The sequence below is a fragment of the Cyprinodon tularosa genome, unplaced genomic scaffold (assembly GCF_016077235.1).
Source record: "Cyprinodon tularosa strain WSP-4 unplaced genomic scaffold, ASM1607723v1 ctg701, whole genome shotgun sequence".
NCBI classification, from domain to species: domain Eukaryota; kingdom Metazoa; phylum Chordata; class Actinopteri; order Cyprinodontiformes; family Cyprinodontidae; genus Cyprinodon; species Cyprinodon tularosa.
In genome coordinates this window covers 334,996-348,562 of record NW_024039454.1, presented here as the reverse complement: position 1 = coordinate 348,562, position 13,567 = coordinate 334,996, and the positions used below count along the sequence as shown (strand labels likewise).

Here is a 13,567-nt window from a genome sequence, read left to right as displayed (position 1 = left end):
AGAAAAAGGGGGGCTTGTTCTGGCTGGGTGTGAGCGGAGCGGGGAGCAGCGGGATGGGATGGATGGGAGCAGTCCTGCCTTAGAGAGCGGAGCAGCAGCAGCAGGAGGACCCAGCGACACCACCGAGCCGCTCACAGAGCACACAGCAGCGGAATCACTCTCACCTGGAGGCCGCAGACCCCAACCAGGACCGTCCGGAGGAAATCCAATTCGTCCAAACTTCAAACTAAAGTCCTGTTTTACTCTCATCATCATCATTATCATCATCATTTCGGGCTCTGATGTCCTGGAAAAATGCGACAGCTGGACGTGCGTGGGCCGCGCTGTCAGTAGCTCTGACCCCTGGAGGAGCGCACTGAACGCTGGTGGACTTGTTGACTCGATCTGAAGTGTTGGAGGAGCTGGACCTGTGCGGACACCTGACAGTGCGCTGACCTCCATCTAACATGCGGACCGTCAGCTATCTGTGAGAGCTTTGCTCCATCTCTGCTTCCATCCCTGCGCACCGCATCTCCCAGAGAAATAACCCTCCTTCTGCTTTCTCCTCTGCAGGCTCCTGCACCTGTTTGCGTTCTGCTACTACGCTCAGGTATGCAAACATTTTCTTCAAATTATACAATTTTAGATCTAAAACAGAAAAATGTGCGGCAGAGACTTGATGCAACAGTATTTGATGGCCTCCACGGCGCACCGGACCGCGGGCACACGCCGTGAGGCCCGTTAGAAATAGATTATTAGTTTGATCCTAAATGAGGCAAATTGTTGTTTTTGTTTACGCCCAGTAAATCAGGGTGGATGTTTCCTTAACAGAATAATCCAACATTTAGGCCTAGTCCGTTTGTGTCTCACTCCGTCCTCCAGAGCAGAGGCGCATTTTCTCTTTACGCACAACCTGTAATCACGGAGTCGGTCCTTTTGGACGCGGTCACCTTCCTCTGGCAGCCGCTCCTCTGGAGCTTGTTACAGCAGCTTGTCAAAAAAAAAAAAAAAAAAAAAAAAAGAAAAGAAAGAAAGAAAGAGAAAAGAACAACCGACGCGTTTTTGTTTGCTTTTCACTTTTTTTATTTTTTATTTTTCATTAAGTTTTCATTAAAAATGCGCCTAATTAGTTAGATCTATAGGTAGGCCCACATTTTGATTTAGGCTACTTTATCCACCCTCAATTTATCTTCACTTAACATTAAAACATTTAAATCCTTAATTGGCTTTAAAATAATTAGTCAACAATAAAGCTGATAATTGTGATGCCGTCTAATTTCTGACAGGTAACCAATCAGTCCCCGCCTAATTTCACGCAGCATGTAAGCGAGCAGAGCAAAGTGACGGACCGGGTGAGCCGCAGGCTGATCCGGATCTACCAGCTCTACAGCCGAACCAGCGGAAAGCACGTCCAGGTCCTGCCCAACAAGAAGATCAACGCCATGGCTGAGGACGGGGACGCGCACGGTAAGACCGCCCGCCTGCCCCAGAACAAAAAACAAAAAAACATTTAGAATAGAATAAAACAGAATAGAATAGAATAGAATTTTATTTTTATTGATTAAATTCTCATCATTGAGTTTCTTTCATTTAAAATCCTAAATCTTTTTTAATTTTTCCTAGTCTTGGACTCAGCTTTATTTATCCCTTTTGAATACTCTTCAGGCAAATCCTGAAATGTATTTATTGTTCCTAATATTTTAATTCAAAGGCTTTTTTTGCCACATTTTAAAATCTGATTGTCTTTTTTTTAACGACTGAAGGCAAATTTTCTAAATTTAGATTAGAATACATAAATATTGATTCAATATTTGCTAAAATAAGTCAGAAGTTAAAATATGTTTAGGTGGAAAGTAATTTGAAATGAACATGTTTTTCGAAATATAAGTTTAACCAATAACTGTTTCTGAAATTTCGATAAAGATCGGGCTGCAGTCAGAGTTTTATAAATTTATCAAATCATTCAGAAGTCAGTTGTGGGCTTTTATTAGTCTTTCTGAGGCAATATACATTTATACGTTTATATTGATATAAAAATTATATAGTATTGACCAAAATTGAGAAATAAAAGTTAAACTGAAGTTTTGGCCACATGGTTCCCCCCCCATCCAGAGGTGAATTTAGTCTTAGAATCTGTACATGAAACAAATTCAAAACATTTTGGATTAAACTTTGTTTGGGTTCATAGTCCAACAGCTAAAGGTGAAAACTAAAACATTTAATAGTTGTCTTTGATGCTTATTAAAGAGAAATTCACGGGTTCTTTGCTGTAAGCCATTTGGTTCTGGAGATAAATGTGGAGGTTTACGGGGGTTGATAGCAGGAATTCCCAGCAGCGCAGCCCGGATCGTCCTTCAGCTTTCAAAGAACCAGCAGACACGTGGTTTTATCATTGTGTGGGAATTTCAGCCGGCATAAATCCCCAGGAATGGTCCCATAGGTTCTACTGGATGTTTGTGTACTGGGGGGAGTATGTCTTTGAAATGCTCTCAGACTTTTATTTTTTCACCGATGTTGATTTGTGTGAATGAACACATAGAGAAGATCGACAGAACTTTTCTGACCGAACCCGTCTTCCTTCCTCCCTCAGCAAAGCTCATCGTAGAGACCGACACGTTTGGCAGCCGGGTTCGGATCAAGGGAGCTGAGACGGGCCTCTACATCTGCATGAACAAGAAGGGGAAGCTCATTGGCAAGGTGAGGACCAAAGGCTGAACGGGGGAAGGGGTGGGGGAGGGTTAGGGTTCTTAGTAGCTCCCCTTGTAAAACAAAGAGAGGAAGATAAAGAAGTGGACATTTTGGGGAGTTATGGAAAAGTTCAGAGTGCAGAGATGTGAAGCAGTCAAAGATGGCTGCAGACAGTAGTGAGCTGCATGTTTTCTGCATTGACCTCTCTGTAGCAGGGGTCACCCCTTATTTGTTTGTGTCCACCCCTGGCCTCCTGAGGTCACCTTTCAATTAGAGGAAATATGATCAGGGAAAAGCCGAAACAGTGAGTCCACCCTGCGCTCTAACGCGGCGGCTCCTGCTGCCATTGAGGCAGCGGGGAGGAGAGGAAGCGTCCATATTGGAATCCAGCTCTGATCTGGACATGATGCTCTAATACGGGTCTGCTGGTGCGTGTCAGAAGCCCAGGCTTATGCCACCACCCTTCCCTCACTGTGATTGCTAATAAGCAGATCCCTCCACCTCTTCCCACCCCAACCCACCCAGCACCCCGCCTCGAACACCATCTGCCCCGAGCCTCCATCCTCGGTGTGTGTGCACACGCACATGAGCAAAAGGCACAAGGAATGAGCATGCAGCAGGTCTGTTGGGTCGCTGTGTGTACGTTGGTTCCTCTCTGCTATTTTTAACGCAGCCTTTGCCTGTAAAGCTGCATGGTGGCTACAGTAAGCCAGGATGGAGCAGGTTTACATCACCTTACTGTATGAAGGCTCTTTATGAAGGCTGTGGTCCACCAGCCTCTGATGTGGATGGATGTCTACACAGGACAGTCTAATGGAGAGAGGAGAAACACCACAGCATGCATGAGATATGCTGGATTTTAGTGATGGGCTCACAAGCACCCAGAAGGTCAAACTGGGAGTAGAAGCTAGAAAGAGTCACGGCTGGCTGACGTTCGGCCGCTCTCTGATCTGTAATGACTGTAGCATATGCTCTTTGAGTGTGCGTGTGTGTTGGTGTGTTCGGGGGGGTTAGCCTGATATTCCCATCTGTATCTCTCACTCAAGGATGTTTTAAATGTTTTTCCCTGCAGGAAAATGGCCAGGGACGGGACTGTATCTTCACAGAGATCGTCCTGGAAAACAACTACACGGCCCTGAGGAACGCCCGCTATGACAGTTGGTACATGGCCTTCACCCGCCGCGGGCACCCACGCCGCGGCTCCAGGACGCGGCAGCACCAGAGAGAAGTGCATTTTATGAAGAGGTTGCCAAAGGGGCAGCAGCCCAGCCACCCGGGCCAGCATCGGCATTTTGACTTCATCCACTACCCGTTCAGTCCACGGACTAAACGCACATACTACTCCTCACCGCACTGAGGAGGAAGCTCTGAAAAGGACAAAGGGGGGAGAAAGGACACACTGAAATTCTGCCCCCGTCTCAACTGGACAACCAGCTAGATTTTTTTTTCAAATGCTATCCTAATGTGTAGCTTATTTGAAAATGTTCTGAAGCGTACGTAGGAAATTCATGGACATAAAGGAATGAATCCACGTACGTTCTATTTTTTTACTTCAAACTGTTTAGTACAGAGCATTTCTTTTTTTTTAAACACATATGATCCGTTGTTCGTCAGCATCTTGGTAGAATGCTGGGTCGTTGGGTTCATTGCATAGTTTTGACGAAAGAAGTCTTTACTTGGACTCTGGTCTGCTGCTGAAGGAGACTTGAAGGAGCCTGCATGAGCGCACTGCCAGGGCACGGCCGAGTTTACGGACACACTGTGAGACGCGGGAAGCAACGACTCGGTGGGAGCTCTGCAGTGTTTGGGCTGTTGGCCAGACACCTCGGACCGGGCGGAGCAAACAGAGTTTGCATGGCAGCTATATTTATACTTCCTGAGCTGATTGTAGCGACTCCTGTCCAACACGAGCTCCTTGTGCCCCTCACTTCAAGGGTTCTGGTTTCTTCCTTAATGTCTTTTTTAATACATATATAGATATATTTTTATTTGAGGATGTGCATAATAATTTCAAAGATGAAATATTTATTTAAGATGTGTAATAAATGTACATTAGAACTGTGATATTAAATCCCTGTTTCATACCTGCTTGCTTTGGACTCATCTTGTTGCAGCCGACCCACAATTCCAACAGAACCTCAGTAAAATACAGAAAAACCTTCTTCTGTCCCAGAGATGAGAGCAGGTGCTGAGAGGGGAAAAACTGACCTCGAAAATAAAGGTTCGGCAGTTATATGTTGCTCCATTTTTGCTTCAGGAACACAACTTTACTCTGCAGTATCACCCTTACATCCAACATGCCTGTTATTTATCTTAAGCAATGATTTTAACACACTGTTTTTCACCATTAATTCACACACTGCTGCTGAGAGTATGCACAGGTTAAGGATTATAGTTGCATGTAAAGCCTGATGATGCATCTGATGTGGAAATTGCCTCTCAGACTTTAATGACATTAACTTTTTTTGTTTTCTAAATATTTAATAACATGCTTTCCATCCAAGGTGTGCATCTGCTCTGTGGTGTAGCATTCATCTAAGCTGCAGCGGTCATCAGAGGAGTCAGGGTAGAACTGGGGATAATAAAGGCTGCTTTTTCTCAACTCCTCTTGATAAACTAAGAAACAGATGGTTTTCCTTTACTGCATTGGGAAATGCAGAAGCTTTAAGACATGCAGCATTTTTTTCTGCAGACCCCCACCTAGTTCTTTACATGTCCATCATTGCATCTGCTGCAGATGTATCTAAAAATTATGTTTAGGCTGAAGCTGATGATGAACATCCACTCAGCAGAACTTTGAGTATTTCAGAATAGCTTCTTACATGACATGGCAACCTTCTCCTTTCAGGAGCTGTCATTTAAATCCCATATCAGAGTTTCATCTGCAGAATATTGCAAAAATTAGAAACATCCTGTCCAGGGGTGATGCTGAGAAACTAGTCCATGCATTTGTTACTTCAAGGCTGGACTATTGTAATTCTTTACTATCAGGAAGTCCACAAACTATAGATAAAAGCCTTCAGCTGATCCAAAATGCTGCAGCCAGAGTTCTGATGAAAATTAAAAAGAGAGATCATATCTTTCCTATCCTGGCTTCTCTTCATTGGCTTCCTGTTAAATCCAGAATAGAATTTAAAATCCTCCTTCTCACATATAAAGCCTTAAATGGCCAAGCTCCATCTGATATCAGAGATCTGATTGTTCCTTATGTTCCTAACAGAGCACTTCGCTCTCAATCTGCAGGTTTACTAGTGGTTCCTAGAATGTCTAAAATTAGAATGGGAGGCAGATCTTTTAGTTATCAGGCTCCTCTCCTGTGGAACCAACTACCAGTTTTAGTCCGTGAGGCAGACACCCTGTCTACTTTTAAGGCTAGACTTAAAACTTTCCTTTTCACGACTTGTTTTCAACAATGGTGGTCATACAAACAAAAAAAGCCGATAAGGTACCAAACAGGAAATACAGTGTAGAGCGGATGTAGATTTGACCAATCAGAGGCCTCCTGTCTGCATTACTGTCTGCGATTGCCTACAATTTTGGAGAGGTGCACCAGAGTGTTAGTGATATTAGTGTTCACTGCTACACACACACACCACCTGGTTTCTGAGTATAAACCAGCCTATAGGGACTGCCTCATTCTATCTCTATTCTTCCACTCTGCAGAATCTGTTCAATCTCTAACGTTCTGCTCTCTCTGCTTTTTTTCATAGTATCTTCATCTGGTCTGTTCATTTTTAGCTGTGACTTCATCCTGGAGAAAAATATCAACTGGGCTGCTGTCTTCAACACCTTTTTTTATAGATGTTGGAGCCTGGCCTGTTTTTCAGTGTTTAGTCATGTTTCTATCTTAAACATGGCTATGGACTGAGCTTTTACTGTGACTAACTGGATTTTCACTAGTTTACTGTTACCTTTTCTGAATGGAAAATCTGAAACTCACAACTTGACAACATCAGTTTTTCCCTAAAATGTAAAACAGTGCACGTCAGTAAGTCATAGGTATTGGGATGGTTTTCCTTGTAGGCAGCATATGGCTTTTGGGTTGGTATGGAGTACAACTATACTACCATAGGCTCCACAAACAATATTTCCTTTCATTGGCAAAAATACAGTGCTTGCGTCTGACTTTACAAGTTCTAATAAAAATGTTTTTAAAATACACATGCTCTGGCTAGAGGCTCCATGAATAGATTGGAGGCTTTGGAGGATTGGAGGCTTTGGTCCTTGACTTTGCTGCCGCAGGTTTGAGTCCCGTCTTTTTGACCTTTGCCGCATGTCTTACCCCTCACTCTAATCCGATTTCTTGTTTGCCCTGGTTCAAAAATAATAAAATGAAGACCACTGTAGCTTAAAAAGCTTGCCATTTCACTTTTTTGTGATTCTGAGCTCTTACCAAGGGTAGGTGTACAGATGCTTAATTGGTTGCATACATTCTAGTCTGTCAGATGTAGGCTTGGGATGAGTCACAGTGAAGACCCCAAAATCCAAACACAATATATTGGTGAGCAATACAATAACAACAATGGATGGAAACTCAGGAATAGTTTTGTAACTCTGTCGGATGACAGAGCAGGCTGGTGACTGTGGTTGGTAGGAGCAGCAGAATGTGCAAAATATTCAATCCACCCATCAAACTGCTTTAAGGTGAGCTGAACAGCAGAGAGTTCGGGGACATCAGAGTAGATGAAGAAGGGGGGAACTTATGATTTTGCATCAAATCTGACAGAAAATTGGGTTGTAAGAGGTCATGTTGTTTCTTGCTCATTGACAATGAATAGGTATGAACAGACCCCACGCCATTTTCTGCAAGGAACCAGGCCTGTTATAATCACAATATGCAGCAGTTCATTAGTAATTTCATGGGTCTAACATGAAGAGATATGGGGTTGCAAAGTAAAACACATCCACTTTGGGGGAAATAGAAAGTCAAATCTGTCAATCGCAAGAGAAACCAGTCAGGTTTAGAGTTGCACAACACAGGCTGGCCACACTGGGCATAAACAATCAATTAAACATTTTACTAAACAGAATACCTATGAAAGGAGTTCAGGAGAACAGACAACAGTTTTGGTAAAATAGTGATCCTCTTTGAGCCAAAGAGGCAAAAATTAAAACAAGGAACAGCACAGGAAAGTTCAGCTTATCACTCTTCCCTCTTTATATTTATAAAATAAAAGTTCAAACTGCTCTCTGAGAATCACCTCTCCCTGCCTTACCCAGTAAATAGCATATATAAACTGTCTCACAGTTTTTATTGCTGCATTTTCCTTTTATTAAAAATTTCATTCCCATTATATTTTTTTACATATTTACAATCCTCCTATCTCTTCTGGTTTAAGAGCATGGCTGCGCAGGCTGGTCATGAAGTATGAGCCTCTCTATACTTGTGTGCACATGTTCCATGTCACACTGACCTTGAAAGTCAGATCAGAAATGAAAAAATCTGGATACAGCTAGTGTGACCCGGGCTTTAGACTTGACTTGGTTATTTGGGACATTAAAGGCAGGGTGGTGGATGCAACAAACATTCAAAGGTCAAGGCACTAATTGTAGGTCAGAGGGAAGCATTGAGATCCAATTATCAGAGGGCAGAAGATCTTATCAATACAATACTACTACCTTTCATATGGGGGCTGCATGGTGGGGCTGTGGGTAGCGCTGTTGCCCTGCAGCAAGGTTTTGGGTTCAATTTCTGGCCTGCAGTCTTTCTCCAGGTATTCTGACTTCTTCTCACAGTCCAAAAACATGACTGTTAGGTTCATTGGCTTCTCTAAATTATTGATAGGTGTGAGCGTCTGTGAATTGTTGTGTCTCTGAGTTTCCCTGCAACAGACTGGCAACCTGTCCAGGGTGCCCCGTCGTCTCCTGCCCATAGACTGCAGGAGCACCGGCCCCACCACGACCCTGACAAGGGAGGAAATGGATGGATGGATATCATTAATATTCTTATTCCGATTATTGAAAACCGACAATACTGACCATCATCATCACCATAATCAATGAAAAATAGATCATCATCATCCTCCATTTTCATACACATGAAATACCTTGTTTCACAGAAGGTGGAGAACCATTTCTGGGCCTGAGTTGGTCCGAGCCCCACATTCATATATACTAACTGCTGGCTTACTTGTAATATGTCATGGCCACCTTTGGCCTAAGAGACTTTCAGATATTAAAGGTGCAGTAGGAGACGTATTTTTACCATGTGGCTTGGTAGCTGCTTAGCAAGCAGTGAAGTAGAAGTTCTGAAAGTGAAACTAAAATCAATGGTCCCCGCTACAGTGAGAAATCAATGAATAACCTCAACCAATCACAAAAGACGGTCCGTTGTACATGATTGGTTCCTGACACGTCAGTCATGGTCATCTGTTTATCCCTCCCTCCTGTGCGCGTACCCTGACAAATGAACTAATCGACCCCCCAATGCAGGACGTGCAGGACACCATGGCTGGAAGCTAGCCACTGTTATGCTACGTTCACACCTAAAGCAGCAAGAGCAGCAAAACATGCGTGCTGCTTCATTTCTGATGCTTGTAACAGTTTAGTTCTGATGCGCAGCTGAAGCATCTTTGCCAGCTTGACCAGATTTGGGTTTCTGAAATGGAGTGGTTCTGATGCGCGTTGGGCGGAGCTACCCTAACCTTTCTTTGCCTTTAACAATGACAGCTATATTTGCTGTGATCAGTGGGTCCACCTGAAAACTTCATCAGTGCAGTTAGTTCATCCAGATCACCATCCTGCCTTCAAATATTATTTCTGTCAGAGCCGCTCAGACCCCCGTACACCGGCTTTGCGCTGTCACTAGGAATCCCATTCAACAGCAGCCTATGGCCCAGTCACCTCCTCGCAGTTCGCCGCGGCGGCTGGAAGGCGTTTTTGATGTACGTAATCCAAACTGCAGGCACCAGGATAATAATAGCGAAACATGCTTTGCCGGCAGATTTCTGCATTTTGAGTTAATTTAGGCGTTAATAAACTGTTTCAGAGGAGTGATCATAGCACTCTGTATCATCAGTGCTGCCTGTCTGCCTGCCAACTCCCAGATCAGCAACGTGCTCTTTAAACTGCTCAGACGCACTGCTCCTGCTGCTCCCGCTGCCTACAGCATGCGCGTTCATGTGTTTTAAAGGTCTGGTTTCGAAGGGTGGTATGAAGGGGGAGGCATGGTTGTACTATGTTCAAAAATGTAGCATGCTGGAACCGTTTTTCCAAGATCTCCTACAGCACCTTTAAGTACCCAAAGCATCACTCATTACATCTCTCATGATCTTTCCAACATTTTGGCCCTTTTGTTTCTGTTTATTTTCATTTATGGGTTCTCAGGTTTTTTTGTATTCTTAGTTTTGCTCTTCCTAGTTATCTGTTTTCTTCAACATATTTGGTATCAAGTATTCCTTGGTGTAGCTTTAATTAGAGTTATTCTTTCTCTTATCTTTAGGCTATATTTTCCATGGCTTCATTTATCTGCAGTTCCATCTCTTATCCTTTAGTTTTTCACGGATGATCAGTCCTTATTTTTTAGTCATTAGTTAAATTCCCTTTAGCCTTATTTAAGTTCCTTTCTAGTTAATTTTAGATCCTGTTGTTTCTCCCTGGTTATTCTTTGCTGCCCCCTAGTGTCTTTCTTTTCCCCTTATCTCCTTCTAGTTACTTCTGTCCACACCTGCACCCTATTAGCCAATTTAATCCCCCTATTGTTTCTGTTTCCCGTATGTACACCTCCCATTCAGTTACTCATTGCTGGATCGACGTCATTCTTTTCAGGTTTATTTCTTCCTAATGTGTCCTAGTTTTTGGTTCTTAAGTTTCTTGTCGATCGGTTCTGGACTTTTGATTCCATACTTTAACCTTTTCATTAAATTTAGCAAGAAATCCTCCCTGCCTCTTCTACTCTGTATTTGGGTCCATAACAGCCTCCAACTACCTTGTGAATTGACAATGCCATTGTTCAACTTGGACTGCATATATAACATGTAGAACTAGAACCAAACCTGGAGAAGCAGCATTTAGTTCCTATGCTCCACGTCTCTGGAAAAAACTACCAAAAGGCTGTAAAAGTGCTGAAAGCCTGAGTTCTTTAATGTGAAAGATTTGACTCAAACATTTGTTTAAGGTTGTGGTCCAACTGTTTTATTTTCAGACAGTTTTGCATGTCCTGTTTTTGTAGATTAATGCATGTGTAGTTTTTTCCTTTTCATGCAGTTTATCTCTCCTCATTGGGGTTCATTGTAACTTCGGCCCACAGGGTTTCGGTTTACCTTGCCTGTGTTCATCCTGTGCATAGCAGTCAGCTTAGCCCTCTCCTTCACCAACTGTATCTCACTCCTTGAAATGTATTCAGGCCTCCTGCTGTCTTTTTATTGCTGGTTCCTTCAGTTGCTCTCTGCATGTTTTCATGTTGTCATTCTGCTCTTTAATTTCTTCATTATTTATTTCTGCCAGTTTCTTGTTTATCTTGACCTCAGTACACGGCAGAAGGTAATCTTCTGTGGAGAGTGATAAAATTAAGACTATTTAAGACATAAATGTCTGTGCTGAATATTGAATCCATTAAATCTGTGCACAGTTTGAGTCTATTTCTATGAGTGAGTGAATTTGGCTTCAGCTGCAATTTACATCATCAGAACATTTTAGTATTGAAATTGTATTCAAGAGAAAAATAATCATGGTCTTTTAAAATACAGCAACATTTGATGAAGATGTTAAGGAAATAAAATCTGTCTGAAAACATTGGCAGTACTGCTTTATTTCCAAACTTAATTTCCAGAGAAGAATGAAGGAAATCTGTCAGCTATCACAGGCCTCTGAAGCTAAAGCACTAAATTAAACAGTCTTGACATTAATCCACTTAAATCCTTCCACATTGGATTAACCAGGGGATTTTTCCCTCAGGATTTCCTATAGAACACTCAGTGATCAGATCCACACCAGCACTTAAGGATCTAATGAGCGCTGACAAGTGAGGGAAAATAGAGAAACAACAAGCAGTTTGACACCATCCGCCTGAGCCCGCTGTTTAAAGGTGGCTTCAGCAGAGGGAGGGTGGTACTAAACTGTTACAGCCCCAACAACAGCCTGCAGTCAGTAAAGTGAGCCTCGGCCTCACAGAGGACCCTAGTTGTGGGAAAAATCACACCTTCTGTGTCGCCAATGCTGCCATGCAAATGTGGAGCAATTCTGGGGAAGAAAACTGGGTATAAACCAGCTTTCATCCATTTTATTGTTCCCCAGTAGTCGTACTTAACCCCAGATAAACAAACAGGGCGACCTTCCTCATTTGTGTACGGAGCAATTTACCCCACCTCGACCTCCCCTGTGGAGGCTGCAGAGGGAGCAGAGAACACGACCCTGGCTCCCTGAAAAGTCCTGCCCTCATCAGACAGGAGCTTTTAGCAGCTTGTGTTCGCTATCAGAGACTTAGGAACACAAGGAGGTTCCTCTGCTTGGTAGGAGAAGACTTTTACTGGATTATTCAGCATCTTTGGTGGAGGTGTTGAGGATGATTTTTGGTTTATTTAAACTCAGATAAATAGCAAGAAATAAAATAAAATGCCTTTTTTTCCAATATGTGCTACAAATAAAACCTCAGACAACCATTTCTGCCAGCGCTACCTGCATCCATGCAGGCCCAGTAATCAGCTATCTATGCAGAGAGCAATTAAAATGCAGATTACTTATCATACAAAAAAATATAACAGGTTAAAATTCCATGTTAATGTCATCGCTTCTGTCAGTGAGCCCCAGGGCAGCTGTGGCTACAATGTAGCTTGCCACCATCAGTGTGTGAGTGAATGGGTGAATGAATGTAGTGTAAAGCGCTTTGGTCAAGTCTCCTAACTTGAATAAAGGCTTTATATAAGTACATGCCATTTACCATTTACCATATACTTAATCCATATATTAGCCATTTATTCCATCGAGTTTTATCCAGGGAAGAAGACTTATAATTACTTTACTAGGTAACACTAAAACCACCTATTTATTTTAAAGGGAGCAGCACTTTGTAAAACTAATCCTTTAAAGTCTTTCTAATGATACATCTCTTCATTATCCTTCTGCCATGGCCTCATCAGAGCAGCAGGAAGAAAGGGTTCATTTATCTCTTTGCAAAAGCAAGGAGAAGGCAGAATGAACCCAGCACTCCTGTCAGGTGTTCAGGAACGACATGTGTGGTCACAGCACCCAGTTAATGCTCAGACTGATGACACGCTGGAAACCTTCTTCCAGGGAATCAAAGACGTTGTAAGGAGGAGGAAGATTCTTGGTAACAAAACCAAAACCTTTTTCAGTTGTGCAAACCTGAAAAACAAAGTTCCATACACATGGCACAATAAGAAAGGAACCTCCAAAAACCACGGCATGTGTCATTTGTACAAAGTCGGGTTCCAGTACATTTATTTCCCTTAAAGTTAAAGTTACTTTGACTGGTCTAAACATTAGCAGCTCTAGATGGGGCCAATGCCCCTGCAGAACCAGACCTGGCCCCGTTCTTTTTTAGTTTTATCTTTTTAGTTTGATTTTAACAATGATTAAAAATGAAGTCCTGTTATTTTCAGTCAGAAGATTCTGATTGGTTCTGATTCTCACGTAACATATAAGACAACGAACTGTTACCCTGTTTTTAGTTTCATTTTATTATGTGGCCCCTTTAAAAGAAGAGTGACCCCACTAGCCTGGTAAACTAGCCCCACCCGCCAGTGGCCAAAATCCTTTTTGCCTGCGAGTGGTCTAGCCTCAATCAATGCCCCAGGCCCTAGAACTGGCAGACGCAGAGATGTCTTTTAAATCTTTGGATGCAAAGCAGGCGGGGTTTTCGAGGGCCTGACAAAAAAAGCTGCGCAGTGCTGGAGAAAGCACAAAAAGGAAGTTGGCAACAACAGTAGCCAACGCCAACAGT

At 42.8% G+C, this 13,567-nt stretch overlaps 1 protein-coding gene across 2 annotated transcripts; it reads left to right on the top strand.

The window, feature by feature from the left end:
* Positions 1–216: 216 nt before the first annotated feature.
* fgf8a (fibroblast growth factor 8a) lies at positions 217–4,785 on the top strand. 2 transcript variants are annotated; one of them, XM_038268537.1, is made up of 5 exons: positions 217–466; positions 553–589; positions 1,299–1,446; positions 2,570–2,676; positions 3,740–4,785. In XM_038268537.1, exons 1-5 carry the CDS (start codon positions 447–449, stop codon positions 4,022–4,024), a joined length of 597 nt encoding a protein of 198 aa, XP_038124465.1. In that variant the 5' UTR covers positions 217–446; the 3' UTR covers positions 4,025–4,785. The 2 variants fall into 2 exon arrangements, with proteins under 2 accessions (XP_038124465.1, XP_038124464.1); XM_038268536.1 differs by having other exon boundaries at positions 222–466; positions 1,266–1,446; positions 3,740–4,783.
* The last annotated feature ends 8,782 nt before the right edge of the window (positions 4,786–13,567 follow it).